General features: G+C 36.8%; 1 protein-coding gene across 2 annotated transcripts; it reads right to left on the reverse strand.

Moving 5' to 3' along the window:
• Window positions 1-2220: 2220 nt before the first annotated feature.
• On the reverse strand, window positions 2221-16260 carry Aimp1 (aminoacyl tRNA synthetase complex interacting multifunctional protein 1). Of its 2 annotated transcripts, none has more exons than XM_090356718.1 (7): window positions 16204-16260; window positions 15346-15479; window positions 13818-13931; window positions 11993-12157; window positions 10718-10929; window positions 8117-8285; window positions 2221-2459 (listed from the first exon to the last, which is right to left on the reverse strand). In XM_090356718.1, exons 2-7 carry the CDS (start codon window positions 15452-15454, stop codon window positions 2293-2295), a joined length of 936 nt encoding a protein of 311 aa, XP_090212844.1. In that variant the 5' UTR covers window positions 15455-15479; window positions 16204-16260; the 3' UTR covers window positions 2221-2292. The 2 variants fall into 2 exon arrangements, with proteins under 2 accessions (XP_090212844.1, XP_090212843.1); XM_090356717.1 differs by lacking the exon at window positions 16204-16260 and adding an exon at window positions 16074-16158.
• Between the last annotated feature and the right edge of the window lie 733 nt (window positions 16261-16993).

The raw sequence follows: 16993 nt of genomic DNA on the forward strand, positions 1-16993 counted from the left end.
TATCAGTGCATACCATCCTGGGGAAATCAGGAACTGCTGCTAAAACCCTCTCCCCCCCAATTCTGACAATTAGTGTTTTCAAATTAAACAACAACAACAAAAAAAAACCCGCAAAAAAACAAAAAAACCTTTGTCTTTAGCTGTTTATCTATACTCTAAAACGTTTTGGGTTTTTTTTTTTTTTTTTTTGCCAGTCCTGGGCTTGAGCTCAGGGCCTGAGGACTGTTCTTGGACTTTCTCAAGGCTAGAGCTCTATCACTTGAGCCTCAGCACTATTTCCGGCTTTTTTCTATGTATGTGGTATCAAGGAATCGAACCCGGGTCTTCGTGCACGCTAGGCAAGCACTCTACCACTAGGCCAAACTCCCGGCCAAATGTTTTTTGTTTTCTTTTTTTTAAATAAGGATTAATGTTTTAACTTAAGAATTTGCCTGTAGACATTTCAATAAGGCAAATTTTCAGGTAGCATTGTTACTCCTGATCCTCATGTAAAATTTATCTTAAATCTCTTTTCACAAGTATGTCTTTTAAGAAATGTAGTTTTAAGAGAAAAATGTTATCTTTCCTTATGAAAATGTGTTATAGTAAGATGTTACTTAAGCAAAAATCATTCTTCTGCCTAACTTACTGTATTTTCCTTTGCATTTTTCACTAATCTTTTTCAAAGAGAAATTTATTCATAGTACTGATTTCAAATGACTGCATCATTCTTTCCAAAGTTCCCGGGTGTGCAAACTTAAATGGGTTTAAATGAACAACAAGCAGCCAAATGTGTAACCTTAGCCTTAACATGGTATGTATACATTGACAGCCTTTCTCTATGGGATGTATGATACTCAAATGAGGCAATTTATAAAAATAAATGTAGAATTTTGCTAAGAGAAGTCCTGACATAAAGGATCATCATGTGACTGCCACAGAGAACATAAACAGAAAGATCTGAATAACTGCTGTTGGAAAATTTATGTAGCAATGGGAAAGATAAGAAAAGTAGTTAGTCCTTCATTAAAAAAGGATTATTCTTTTTCCTTGCAATTACTGAGCCCCAGGCTTGTTTCTGTTCCTGTTGCCAAGAACAAGAGGTTGCCAGATAGGATATAATATTGATGAAGACAGAAAATAACATTAACACATATTTTTTACTTAGAAATCTAGGGATTTGGGAATTAAGACGGGGGTGGAAAGTTAGGGCTAAAGTAAAAATAAACTAGGGAATACATAAGGGTGAAAATAATACAGTATACAATAATTAATTTACACTCTAATGTTCCAGATGGCTCACTTTCAAACCAACAATTATTTTATTCTTCTGGGTCTTTCCTCCAAATATTTTTTTTGGAGTTATACTCAGGTGTTATCTCAGCCAAGACTTATCCAAAAGAAAACTCTTAACTAAAAAAGTATAATAAACAAGCATATTTAAATCATTCTTTCCTAGTCCCACAAGTTGGTACCTAAAAAATTCAATTTTAGATGGAGAATCTTACCACCAACCTATTCCAACTTTCATTATTATTGTAAAATCTTTGGGTTATTAACCAATACTAAACACAATTGTATATAACCAAATATTTGCCCCTCATTTAAATTTTCTATTTCTTACTCATTTGAGATGAACTATCACTATAGGAAAATGAATTCAACAATAATTTACTGTATACACAAAGAATCAAAGTGCATGGCTTGTTAAAAAGGCAACCAATCACTGGTCTAGGTGGCTAGCTACTCAGAAAACTGAGATGAGAGCAGTCACGGTCAAAACAAGCCTAGGCAAAAAAAAGTCTGACACACTTTTCTCCAATTAACAAGCAAAAAACTAGAAGTGCAGGTATGACTTAATTGGGAGGATGCTAGTCTTGAGCAAAATGACAGAGAGAAGGCCCTGAAATCAAGCCCCAATACAGGCACAAAAAACAAAACAAAACCAAAGAAAAAACTCAACTGTTGGTGAGCAACAACATGCTGGTTTTGCCAAGGACTGGATAATGAACTATAGATTAGTCAAATTACCTTAATGTACAAAGAAAAACATAATCTACTAACCAATAAATATCTCCACTGAAAAATAATCAAAACAAAGGAATTTCCTCCTTCCATAATAAATAATCAAAATCCGTAAGTAACATGTAGTTTCCCTAATCAACTGAAAACAATACACAGAAGGTAAAACAGTAGTTAAGACTGAAAGAGAACACAAAAATGAGCCAGTCAAATTTCATGTGCAAGACACAAATATATTCCTTTTTATTGTCTTTAAAGTTTTCTCCAATGTATTTCAATAATACATTTGTTTTATTTGATTCCGCTATTGGTCATGGTTTGAGCCCTACACACACCCTTCCCTTTCACCTCAAAGGGGGCCCCCTTGTAGGTGGCCACACACTCATTATTAGTGTACAGATCAGGCTGGATCTGCTCCCATATCTTCTTTTTAGGGTTCAGCTCCTTGTCAGGCTCTCCTATTGGGGATAAGCAAAGAAAAAAAGTTATATAACAAGCATGATCTTTAATCAAAATATTTAGCATTTATTCTTACATTAATAGTTTATATTGTTAACAAAATATTTATTGTATTCTTATTAATAACAAAGACTATTTATTTTTGCCAGTATTGGGGCTTGATTGTGGCCTGGGCACTGTCCTTGAACTTTCTCAAAGCTAGTGCTCTACCACTTGAGCCATAGCACCACTTTTGGGGTTTGTTTTTGGTGTATGTGGTAGTGAGGAATAGAACCCAGAGCTTCATGCATGCTAGGCAAGCACTCTTACCACTAGGCCACACTCCTAGCCCAGATTTTTTAAAATTTTATATATGTTTCTTTCTGTCATGGGGCTTGAATTCAAACCAGGGCGTTGTCTCTGAGCTTTTGTGCTCAAGGCGAGCACATTACTGCTTTGTGCTACAACTCTACTTTAGATTTTCTAGAAATTTACTGTAGGCCAATCTAATATTAACACACACAGAAAAATTATAGAAAAAATAATCTACAAAAGTTTGTACAGATATAAAGAATGGAAAATATATTTGAAACCATTAAAAGGAAAAAATTCTAGCATTCAAAGTCTGGGATGAGAAATTTTATTTTAGTTAGGTCCTTCTTATACACTGCAAGTTCCTTCACTAGTGTGACCAAGGTAAGCCCAGAACTAACTTATTATATATATCAATACCTGACTGTTTTAATTATAATCACTTTAACTACTGGTGTAACTAATATATGTGTGTGTCCATGAATACACACACACACAAACACACACAACTGAAAACAAGGAGCTGAGTAATTCACAAAACAAAAAAAATGTTTGATAGAAATTATTTGGGCAATAATAACTTTAGATAGCTTTATTCTCGAGTATAAATTTTCATTTCTTTTGTGTCTATCTTGGGGCTTGAACTCAAGGCTTACACACTGTCCCTAAGCTTTTGAGATTAAGGCTAGCACTCTATCACTTGAGGTACAGCTCTACTTCTGGCTTTTTGGTGGTTAACTGGAGTTAAGTCTCGAGGACTTTCGTAGCCTGAGTTAGCTTTGAACCATAATCCTCATTTCTCCACCTCCTGATTAGCTAAGATTACAGGAATGAGTCCAGCTTTTAAGTATATTTTTAAAAATGTTTTTACTATTTTTTTATTTAATTGGCCAATTTAATAAAATCTTTTATGCCAAATATACTTCAATATGCTAAAAATATAGTAGTGAATAAACCTGAATTCATGATGTTTGATTTTCATGTGGGCAGACAATAAATAATACATAGTATTATTAGCTGGGAATACATATTTTTAAAAACATAAGGCAAACAGTTAATATCTAAAAGACTTGGGTAGAATGAAGGAGCAAGTGATGTAGCTCTCTGGAGAAAGAGCCAGTGGCTCCAGTTGAATAAAGCAGGAAAAGTTGATTCATATAAGATTAATGAGATACTAGGAGACCATGCTTAGAATTCGGGTCTGTAGTATGGATAAGAAAAGTTTGTGACTAGCTTTAAGCAAAATAATAAAATATCATCAACATCATTTTAGATAGGAGCAAGGTAATAGTAAAAGTTGAAAGATAGGTCAGAAGTATCTGCAGTCACCCAAATAAGAAGTGTTCACACTGGAACCAAGATGCAAACAGTGGAGACAATGACAATTATTTACATCTGCTCAGAATCAATAGCATTTTTTGAAAAAGATGTGGGTTCAATGAAAACCAGATAATCAACTGGGACAACAGAGTTGCTACGAAATCAGTGGGAAAATACTGTAGAAAAGGAGACCCCTGCAGGGAAGGCTGAAACACAACATGTAGTCTCCCTCTTGTGAGATACGTGTAAGTCCATTAAGCAGCTTGATAGAATTGGGGGAAAAATAACACAACACGAAATGCATGGCATGAAGAGAAAAAGAAGAGGCTAAGGATCAATGTACACCAATTAGAGGTCAGAGATGGAAGAGATAACACATCAGCAAAAAAAGACATGATATATACAGTCAGTGACGCAAGAGACCATCCAGAGTGCTGCCAGAAGTTTTGATGAGTGAGTTAAGGATCAAGAACTAGACATGGGAGCACGTGGAGATCTTTACCTATGCAGTTCTAAAAGAGTAAGCAGAAAAAGAAACATACATGCATGCATTTCAGGGACAAGAACCCAAGTAAATACAATATTAAAAAAAAATGCAAGGCTAAACTCGTGCTTTGTTATTAACTACTAATTTACATTATTTGTAAGATTCAGTGTCAATGGAAATATGCATGACCATAGAAGTGAGAATGTAAATTCTCATTTATTCTTAGACCTTGAAGAATGCATTTTCACAAAGTGCTGGGCCTTTGTCTCTTAGCTGCAACACTGATTTCAGGTTATTTGCTTGGGGATCTGGGGATCAATTACCGCATTTAAATACTAAAATTTATAGTTTTCACTTTAAGATTCTCAAAGGTGTTTCGTGGGTGAGAAAAACTGTAGTTATTGTTATAAGCAAACTACTTGGCATCTTCAAACTTCTAGGGAATTTCTGGCTTTGTAATTGGAAAAAATCAGTAAGTATGTTCAAGTCCAAACTACAATTCAAAGATGAGTTGTAATTTCTATACTATTTTTAATAAATGTAAGATCTCACTCCCTAAACACTAATCACATCAAGCACATATCAACATTTATCAGCAGATACCTTAAGTCTTACAATGCAAAACAGATGCAAAAAAAACTCCACTGATAAATCATGAGAGAAAATGGTTTGTTGCATAGCAATACACTGTGACTTTTATTCTTATACTGCTAGAGCAATAGTAATAGCAGAAGACAAAAATCCAACTGTAAAACAATCAGAAGATGGTTTAAATTATTTTCTAGTGCTTAAATATTTGACCAAAAAATTTGATATGCATATGGGAGATGACTACTAACAGATCAAATATGGATTTTGTCTTCTTTCACTTTACAAACATTACCTCTTGTTGATAAAGTACTTGAAACAAAGGGAGAATTTGGGAGAAAAAATATATCAGACTATAGAACTTAAAAGTAAGCACATATAGGCAAATGGCCAAACTGAATGAAAGAAGCCATAATACAACCAAGACAAGTAATTCATGCTGGATTATTAGTATTTCAAATAGTAAGTGAGTAGATAAATAATATATATGTATATAAACTTTAAAAAATTATTTTAATTTATTCCACAGTAACATTTAGGTAATAGAATCTGACTCAAATGGTGAAATTATCAGTTCATTCTGATAAATAAATAAGAACTACAGTCTTCAATAATGACATAGTTCATATTAGTTATCATAAGCAATAGTCAACAAACAAAATGCTACAATAATTTTTAGGTATTTATCTGTGGTTTAATCCTTCTACCAACTAAGCTAGAACTAGAGAGTTCACTGGACTACAGGTCCCAAATTTGTATTAAAAAAAAAAAAAATGGAGGGAGAGGGGTTAAACAAGTTTTCGGTTTTAAATCACTGATTTCACAATATATATCAAGGAGTAAAGTTCGATTCCATTGTATCACATATGTACAAAAAAGCCAGAAGTGGTGCTGAGGCTCAAGTGGTAGAGTTCTAGCCTTGAGAAAGTCCAAGGATAGTGCTCAGGCCCTGAGCTCAAGCCCAGGACTGGGGGGCGGGGGGCAGAGGAAGAGTAAAGCTTTAAAAAACTAATAATGCTTAAAATTTTAAATAAAAGGAATGTTAATCTGTGAGGGCACACCAAAATCATTTATTTTTGCTGCTATACTCAGTGCATTTAAATCTTAAAGAAAAATAATTTGTCATTTATTCCCAGTTAATGAGACTTCTAAACAACTGTAGACTAAATACATGTCGTTCTCGCCCGAGTGAGAAGTTCGGGGAGTATTCTGATACTGTGAGAGAAGACTGCTAATTACAAGTTCAGAATCTAAAGTTACATAGTTTCTCTAATAAATCATCCAGACTGGAACTTTTCACAAAAAAGTGGGGAATCTAGTAAGAAAACTAAGACAAGGATTCACAGAGCAGACCATGACATACTATAGTTGGTGCTCAGTACATACATACATACTCAAAGCCACAGGAACTCATATAAAATACCATGTTTTCATATTAAGCCCATACAACCAATCTTAGCCTTGCTAGTCCATTAAAAGGTTATTTATGCAAATAGCTCCAAAATGATTTTGATTATTCAAACTAATTTACTTTCACTTTATCTTTGCCTTTTAACTACATTGTTGTTTTAATCTCACAATGTTTTTACTCTTTTTTTTTTTTTTGGTTGTCCCTGACCTTTTGTACTCAAGACTGGTGCTCATGGCTTTACTTCCAGCTTTTTAGGTAGTTTACTGGAGGTAAAAGTCTCATGGCTTTGCTACCCAGGCTGGTTTCAAACCACAATCTTCAGATCTCAGCCTCCAGAGTAGCTAAGATTACAGGTATGATCCACGAGTGCCTGGCACTTTTTTTTTTTACTACTTTATGAAACAAATACCTATTCTATGTCTACAAACAGTGCTTTCTTTTCTGCTTCAAAGGCCTATTTGAGCTGAGTACTGGTGGTTCATGCCCATAATCCTACCTACTTGGGAGGTAGAGAATGGAAGGATCATGGTTCAAGGCCAGCTTAAGTAAAAAATTAGTAAGACATATTCCTAATCATTATCTGCGCATGGTGGGAAGGACCCATTTAATTTACCTTAAAAGTATACACAGGATGATCAAGAAGCAAGCTAATCTTGCCAGAAACATGAGACCCTACTCCAAAAAGTAATTAAAAAAAAAACAGCAACAACAAAAAAGGATTTGGATAAGGCTGAAGTGGAAAAGTATATGCCTAGCAAGTGAGAGGACCCAAGTTCAAATCCCAAAAAACATAAATACACAAAATACAGTTCAAGAAACTTTTTTGAATGTTACCAAGTTTCATCTCTCAGGCTTTTTCCTGGAAAAATCAAATAATACAATGCAATTTTCTTTTACATTGTCAAGTAAATGAATTTGGAAGGGGAGAGTCTATTACGTGCCTTGAACTCAGGGCCTTCAGCTTGCTTGGCTTGACTGTTCATGGCTAACTCTTGAGCTAAAAACCTTCAGTCCAACATTTTGCTGACTAACTGGAGATGGAAGGTTCAGACTTTTCTGCTAGGGCTGGCTTCAAACCACAGGCTTTCACCTCTCATCTTCCTATGTAGCTAGGATTTAAAGTATGAGCTTCTGATGTCCAACTGAAATAATTTAATTTGAAGTGAGACATTTTCTCTATACCCTTGAGCAGAGTAAAAGCCTATGCAAGTATACTGTAAGATAGGTTTGCATTTCACCCATATCTGAACTTTGTATTTGTCATTTTGAGTTATAGCCTGAGATAGTCTATATCTTAAATGCTTTTGTAACACAATAATTTGTTCTATATTGAAGTCACATTGCTCTATGATACTACAGTAATATTAGTACATTACCAAGCACAAAGACTCTCTAGTCTTATTTAGTGTATGTGTTCAGGGACTGAGATTTGGTTACATGATTATGTTCAATGTGTCACCCTGAGCCAATCTCAATATCATTTAATAATGGTCATTTCATGAAACTATTTGAAATCACCAGTGATTCTCAACTTACTTAAAAAACCACTCCATACTTACCAGGGAAAGCATCAAAAGTAATTCTGTCTCCAGGAACAGATCCATCTGGAGGAGCCAAAATTTCAACTTTCTCCGGTGAACTGGCACACATCACCATCGCTTGAGATAGTACCCCCCTCATCTTTGCAGGTTTCAGGTTACAAAGTAAAATCACCATCCGATTTTGCATCTGTATAGAAATTAAACTGGTGACTAGAGGTGCAGAATAGTCACATCTAAAAGAGCAAAGGACACCTACTATGTGAAATATAAGACATGGAATTAGTGGATGCATCATTTTTTCTGCATGTATAACTTCACTCTTACTATGAATCATCACATAAGCATGAAAAGAAAACTAACACAGCTTTATGGTTGAAAAGCACAGACCTTTCCATTAAATAGCTGTCAGATGAATAACTAAATAGCTGATCTTGCTGTCATTTAGCAGCCATGGGAATGCACAAACTAGTATTGCCTGTTTCTTGAACTATGAGAAGTAACTCTGAACTTTACTAAAAGTTGTCCAAGGATTAAATCATTCCATGCATAAAGAGCATTCACCTAGCATCATCACTAAAATAAATGCATTCATTTATACATGTTCACTTTATTCTGTACACATTTCATCATTTCTAATATTGTCTGCAAAATTTCTTACTCTCTTACTCTTTCTCCTTTCCTTCTACACCCTGTCCTCTCATCTCCTCCCTCCCTTCCTTCATTCTTTTTTGTTATACTGGGGATAGACTAGGGAATGCTTGGTAAAAATTCCAGTACTTTCTTTCTTAAGGAATAACTTTCATTTACTTATCCAAGCATCATGTGTATATATTACAATTAACATTTAGTGCTACTCCTTTAATTTGTAAATGAAGTGAAAAGAAATTTCTATATTTTGCTAAGGTTGAAATACTTATTTCCCAAACTAGCAAAAATGAGTTATGTAGTTCTTTAAATGTTCTCAATAGTTTTAAAATGAAAAATATATAAGTGTTTCAGGGAGGACATAAAAAATCCAAAATATTCTATACAAAATGTGCCTTCACGAACAAATATATTCCCAAATTCTGTGATTTAAAAAAAAAAATGGGAGGATTGTTTCAAGCGGTATAGAGCTCCTAGCAAGCATGGGACCCCGATACCACCTTCCTTCCATGGCCCTCCAAAGCCAGGTACAAGTGGCTAATGCTAGCTACAGAAGGATGAAGTCTTGTGGACAACAGTATGAAGCCACTGTAAGAAGGAAAAATTCATGAAACTCCAAATAACCAATTAAAAAGTAGGCTGGAGGAAGCCGGAGGTATGGCTTAAATGGTAAAGCATGCTGGAGCAAGTACAATGCCCCAATCTAAATCCCAGTTTTGGAGGTAACAGGAAAAAAAAAAGTTATGAAGGAGATCTGAATGTTAAAAAGGAAAGAAAAGAAAGAGTGGCAAGATATCGTGGTTCATGCCTGTGATCCTAGCTACTGAAAGGCTGAAATGTGGAGAATGGCAATCTGAAGCCAACCTGGACAAAACATTTAGATCACCATTTTAACCTTTAAAAAATTGGACATGGTGGTACACACCTGTCGTTTTTAGCTACATGTGAAACATGAATAGGAAGATCGAGGTCCAGGGAAAAAGTGAGCAAAAGGACTGGAGGAATGGCTCAAGTAGCAGGGCATCTGCCTAGCGAGCATGATGCACTGTGTTCAAACCCCAATACTAGGGAAAAAAAAAAACACCCACACATGTGCCAAATCGATTCCACTTTATACATTTCTTTACTAATCTTAATTCTACCCTTGCATACACAAGGAACAGTAAGAATAAAATATGAGGTAAACCCTTATTATTTCTTTGCCGAAAACCCTACCAAGACCTTTTGCCTTGTTCATAACAAGTCTTTACAATGATCTCTCCAACAGTTTTGGCACCCATAGCTCTGATTTTTATCTTCCATGACTTTCCTCATTTACTCTGCTCTAGTCACAGGGCTATTGATACTCCTTAGACATCCCAGGAATGTACTGTCACAGGGCCGCTGGAACTATTCTGCCCAAAGGACACTTGACTTGCCTTGGTCATTTTCTTATATGGATACTCAATTATCACTTTCTGTATGAAGCCTTCCTAGGCTACTTTATAAACAATAACACCATCCTGGCTTCAGTACATTCTAGATTCCTAAACTGATTCTTTTGGCACTTATTACTACTTATCAAAGGATACAGCTATATATTGATGAGTTTCTGACTCCCTCAGAAAGATCTGAATTTCATAAAGGCAGACTTTAAATCTATCCAGCTGTCTAACTACCTACCAACTCTAATTTGCTGCTGTATATTTTTTTGTGTTGTCTGGAGTAGTGACTGGTACAAAGCAAATGCTCCATAAATACTTGTATCTAGGATACGAATGAATGTATGCATTTGTACAAGTTCAAAAAGCCAAAAAAGCAGCATAGTAAAAATGAACAGATCTTTTCAAGTTTTTGGTGACTACAGAATACAGAAGCCATTTTTAATAAACGTTACACATAGACACATAGAACTGATCACATAGATAGGAGACAGGAGAAAGACAACCAAGCAGGAAAGACTTTGTTGTAACAAATTTTAACTACACAGATTACCTGTTCAAGAGGAACATGATTCACCAGCCCACTGACAACTGTTCTTGGGGCTGTTTCTCCAACATCTACTTCTTCTACATATAAAGAATCAGCATCAGGGTGTTTTCTGGCTGTAAGAATGCAACCAATTCGAAGGTCCAGACGGGACACATCAATTGGTTTCAAGTCAGCACTTCCTGCTATTGCTTGTTGTTTTTTCTCCTTCTTCTCCCCTAAAAAGGATTTAAGAATGGGCAGCACCAGAAACAAAAATGAAAAATACCAAGTATAAACACTGACAGATATAAAAGGAATAGTACAAAGAACATTTATCTCCGACAAAAGAAAAATAATTCAAGTCATAAAATCTTGAGCATGTGAACACTATTTTAGCTATTTCTCTAATCTGCCTGATGCTGAGTTTTTGTGGAATATCATTCATATTTACTTTGTTCAGAGATAATTCACACTATAGCAGTGTCACGTGGTTGTGACTCAAATCTTCAGATGCAAAGAGTAATATATTTACCACAGGCCTTTTATAGATAGATTGACCTTTCTCTGAAGCTGGGCCAGAGAAAAATCTAAAAAATTTGTGAATGGACTCTATAAATCAAAAAAAAAAAAAATCTAGTTAGGGAAAGAAAGCCTCACAATCATTTGCCAAATGTAGAAAAAACTACTGTGAAATGTTATTTACAGATGCATGTTTCTTACCAGTTATAAGAATATAGTAAATTTTTCCATCTGTAAAATTTCCCCTTAGACTGGATGCTTGAGTTTATTCACAGCAAGCATTTGAGCAGAAAGGAACATTTTATTCTAATGATTTAATAAACCTGCCTTTATTTATATTGTTACTATCTATTAACATATGATCACTTTAAACAGTCAAAATGCAGCCTGCAAAAATATAGACTCCATAAGTGTGTAATTAACTTTTCTGTCAAAAAGAATGCAGAATCAAAATGAAAAATTATTTTACTTACAAATATTCTGCTTGGACTAACTTTTACCAGTGATATCTTTGAATCTATATCCCAAATCTACACTAGCAATTTGTCAAATAAAATTATGCATGGATTCCAACTTTGTTTTCACTTATGATGAACCCTCTAACATGCCACACTTCTACTATCAATCTAGTTAACATTCAAATATCCTAAAACACTCAGTTTCTATATTGTTCATTATTTTATTCTAGCTGACATAACTGTCAACTTTCCTTTGGATAAAATAATTAACACGTAATCAGATGAGAGTCAAGAGTCAAATAAGCCTAATAGTTAAAATTACCTTTCTTATCAGCTTTCTCCTTCATCTTCTTCTCTTCTCCTCCCTCTCCTTTGACTTGTTCTTTGGGACCAGAAGAGATGGTTACTGGTGTAGACTGCAGCACCTTTTCAGAAGCTATAGGTTTAGCTTGCAGTGGAGTACTAGATGGGAGTGGTATTTGCTTTACTAATAAGAAAGTGAAACAGATAATGTCACTTAAACTGAACCAATAAGCAAGGTAAAACAAACAGATTTGTGAATTCTAAATGTTGATTCTTTTTGAGTTTTTTTAAAAGAAAAATTCACTACCTGTAACTATCAATAATCTATTATCTGAGATTACAGAACAACTGCTAAGAAATTAAGTATATTGTAACAACTATCTAGATAACAAAAAAATAAAGGCATGACTATTTCCAGTAACTATTTGCTAAAGAAAATTATGGTTATCATCAACAACTAACATTGATCATTGACTTATTATAGCCAAAACAATTCCAAAATGCTTTATATAAATTGACTCATTTTAATTCTCCTAAATAGCCTAGGGTACTTTCTCTTCATGTTACCATTTTTCAGCTGATAAATCCGAGCCATTCAAAAGTTAAGAAATTAGCCCATCACAGACAATGATAGATAGGGTTATTCATCTCCAACTCCGTTAAAATATACTATGTAAAAGGGCAAAGTCTTTTGCAATGTTTTGAAGTATTAAAAGCAACTAATATACAGTGAAAATCAAAAAACTATAATCATGTGAGGAATTTGATGTAGCTTTAGAGCAGTTACCTTGAGAGAAAAGAATTGCAGTGTCACACTAATATTTCAACTGTTTAATTTTACTTAATTCTGTACCTGTAATCCAAACCAACTAGACTTTGAAAGCACGTACCAGTCTGAAATTTTCTATTGATAAAAGTATTATTCCACTGAATAAAGTATTTTCTCTAGCCTTAAATCATTGATCTTTTACCCATAATTTTATTTAGAGAACTAAGTACTAGTATCTAAGGGTAATGATTGTATAACATTCAAAATAATTCAACTAAACAAAGGTAAAAGGCAAACTACTTAGTCAAAAAGGAACCAAACATAAATGTCTTTGAGTACTTGAAATTATAAACAGAAATACTGCTTCATAAAATTATCAAGGAACATAATATTCAACAAAATTTTAAAATTTTGTTTAGAATAACTGAAATGACTATCTGATGACTGAATAAGAAAATTTACAATTTCAGGCAAATAACTTTCCACCGCTAAGCTTCATTTTCTTCATGTATAAAACAGGGTTTAAGGCCCGGAGTTTGGCCTAGTGGTAGAGTGCTTGCCTAGCATGCACGAAGACCCGGGTTCGAGTCCATGGTACCACATGCATAGAAAAAAGCTGGAAGTGGTGCTGAGGCTCAAGTGGTAGAGCTCTAGCCTTGAGAAAGTCCAAGGACAGTGCTCAGGCCCTGAGCTCAAGCCCAGGACCGGCAAAAAAAAAAAACCCAAAACGGTTTATACATACACATTTTAAAAAAGGAAACAATATAGTTTGACACACAAGGTTCTCTGTTACGTTAAATATCACTGTGGCTACTTTTCACTAAATATTCAATAAAGAATGCAATGATCATTACACTGCAGTAAGAAACTAAAAGTATGGGATTTTTGAGCCCTGGATTTACCACTTTTTGCATGGCTTTGGGCAAGATAATTGACATTTTCTAAGTCTCCATTTTCCTTTCTATAAAGGAGGAGCCATGCACAGTGGAAATGCTGTGAGGGGAAAATAACTATGTGTTTAAATAGGTTATATAATATTATAAATGAAAACAATATCATTTCTATATTTAGTCACCTCCATTTTGAATTTCTGCTTGAGTTAGCTCTTGTTTCAGTTCTTCAATTTCTTTCTTTAGTTTCTCATTTTCTACTCGAAGTTTTTTCTCTTCTCTCAAAGTTGCCTGCAAAACTGGGATCAAAGAAATCCACTTAAAATGTGTATTTATTTTTAAAGTTTTTTGCATACTATTTGGAAAGAACGTGGTTGATATACAATAGCACCCAGTGATTTTTCCAGCTTAATACTTCAAACAACGTGATATAGTTAACCCTGGATAGCCTTAAGGGACTGGTTCCACAAACCCCTTCTACCTTCAAGTACTAACATTCTGTGAATGCTCTAATCTGTATATAGAATGGAAATAAGCCAGGACTGGTGGCTTAATGGGACAACCCAAACGAAAGTAAAGGGAACAAGTCCCCAACCAAACCAATAAGCTGGGTGCAGTGAGACATGTATGTTATCCAGGCTGTGTGAAAGGAAGACTACAGGCGATGCCAGCCTGGAGGGGGAAAAAAAAAAGTGAAAGCTTATTCAAAATGTAACTCTAAAGCATTTCGATAAAGCAAAAATGGCTGAAGGCATGGCCCAAGTGGTAGTGCTCAGTAAACATTATCTGTGACAACCACAAACAACCACAACTCATCTGTTTTAAAATCCCTTGGGAAGCAATGTAACCCCAATGAGAAAATGGATAATCTGTGGATGTCAGAGGCCTGATAACAGGATTAGTCCTGCAAAACAGTGATTTGTCTCATATCCCCCAGAATTTTCCAGTGGCTAATTATGTGTTTATATGGGTAAGAATCCTGTCTGTAGATGTTTAGCCTAGATTCTCCTCTCCGTCTCCTTTACCCTCTTCCTTCCCCCCACCCTGCTCTCAGCCCCATCCATTTTTTAATATTGTGTAGGAAAGAAAGCATTTATTTCAATTTGGAGCTGTAAAACATTTCAGAACTTTATCATGACACTCAATATTAGTTATTAAGAAACTTAAAAAAATGTATATGGCACTAAACCAACTCCAAAGCAAATTTAGTCCTGAAAATAGAAATTTGATACGTTTGTACATAGCAGTAGCAATTTCTACATAAAAAAGTAATTCTACCAGATGGTAATATGAAAGTATACATCTTAATAAAAGGTTGGAGAGCTGGGCGCCCATGATTCACACCTGTAATTTTAGCTACTAAGGAGGCTGAGACCTAAGGATTATGACCAGCAGAAAAGTCCCCTTGAAACTCATCTCCAATTAATCACTCAAACCCAAAATCTGGATGTCCAAGCAGAAGTGGTGGCTCATGCCTGTAATTCTAGCTACTCAGGAGGCTAAAATCTGAGGTACAAGGTTCAAAGCCAGCCCAAGCACTAAAGTGAGACTCTTATCTCCAATTAACTACTAGAAAACAAGAAGTGAGGCTGTGTGACTTTTGGGGTAGGGTGTAACCTTGAGCTGAAAAAGCTCAGGGATACTCGGGGCCTGGCCACTGTTTCTATGACCAAAAAAAAAAAAAAAAATCTCCTTAGAAATTGCTTTCCTTACTTGCTTTCTCCTTAAGAAGAGAAACCTGCTGCTTAAGATATTCGATGATTTTATCTGCTTCTGCACCCTTCTGCTCCAGTCTCTTCAAAACAGCATCATTAGTTGCCATTTTTGCCACAAAACGGGAGAAAATCCTAAATTAAAAACAACAACAACAACATGATCAATTTACACAGTGGAAGAAGGAAGTTTACTGTACAGTGCAAAATAAAAAGGCAAGGCGGGGGTAAATATTTTTCTGCTATAAACTGATCAGGATCTTAGATAATAACCACCGTTAGCAACATTATGTATTAACTCCCGTTTGCCTGACTTTAATATCGATTTGAATCACTTCAATACTGAATAAAACCTGGGGCAGAGGATCAAGGACCAGGAACTTCTTTTAAAACCTGTTTTGTTGCTTGATTTGTTTCATTTTTCTTAACTCCATGCCTGACGCCTAACCCGGGGTCTGCAGGAGCAGTGTGACAGCGGGCGCCATAGTAATTATTACTTGCTTCACACTTCCTCCACATTCAAATTTTCTAGTATTCACATCAAAGTAAACTAATTCACTGAGCTTTTTTTTTTTTTTCTTTTTCAACTGTTTCATTTCCCCACCTCCCGACCCCGTATTCAGGTCTCAAAAAGTTCCTCCGAAAAGCGTCAAGCTGTGCCTCCTTAAGCCAGGGCCCGGGCCGGGGCCGGGGGTGGGGTGGAGTGGGGGGGGGGGGGTGGGGGGGTACCCGAGCCTCCGACAGCGCCCGGCCCAGGTTCTCTAAACTCCGGAGGAGCAATAAGGAAGCGAGGCGTCTTCGATTACCACCTGCGCACCCCAAATTCTTCCCGGTTGTCACTCACGGCGAACCCACTCACAGAGACGCCAGGTCCGGCCTCAACCAGGAGCACGCAGGGAAGTGGTCTCACCAACGGTGGCAGTGAGAAAGGACCCCAGCGTGGTGTCCGCGCTACGTGCCTGAGCGCTCCATGCCTTCAACAACCCCTTATCAGGTGGTTCGTTTCCTATGCCTGCCCCTTGCCCTTTAAATCCACCCCTCTTTCGGTCTTTCTTTTCCTCCAGCACCCCCATTGCCACCTCGGTCACATCGGTATCTTTTTGTCGCCCGGTTGGGCAAGAGGCAGAAAGACGGACGATCCGGGGGTCTTTTCTTAGTTCGCGTCGCGAGGCTGTGACGTGAAAAGCGAGCGTCCCGCTTGCCGGAGGGTGGGGTTGTGTGAAGTCGGGCGTCAGCTGTGGAGTCTGTGTAGTCCTTGCGCTCCCGCGGAGGTTCTGACGCCAGGACCTCGACTGACTCAGTCTGGTAGTCACCGAAGCCCAAGGCTGAGCTCCCGGGCGTTCCAGGCACGGCCTCATTGACTTGCAAGGTGTGGTGCTCTGAGCTGTCGCCTGCCTCCCTACTGGGAGCACAGCACGCCGGGAGCCGAGGTGGAAACTCGCCCACCCTCGGGGTCGCTGGGTCCGCGGGCGTCTCCAGACTCAGAGGCCCCAGCTTTCCGTGGCCGGGTGGGTGGGGTGGAGACGGGGTCGGCTGCAAGCGAGGGGCTCCGCAGGTTTTGCAGCTGGGGCTGTTCTCAGCCCTGGCCTCCGTACGGCCCTCCCTGCCCTCCTCACACCTCCACCCGAGTCTCCTGTCCTTCCTTCCAA

This window comes from Megascapheus bottae, chromosome 23, assembly GCF_031878675.1.
Source record: "Megascapheus bottae isolate mThoBot1 chromosome 23, mThoBot2.hap1, whole genome shotgun sequence".
In the NCBI taxonomy this organism is placed as follows: Eukaryota; Metazoa; Chordata; class Mammalia; order Rodentia; family Geomyidae; genus Megascapheus; species Megascapheus bottae.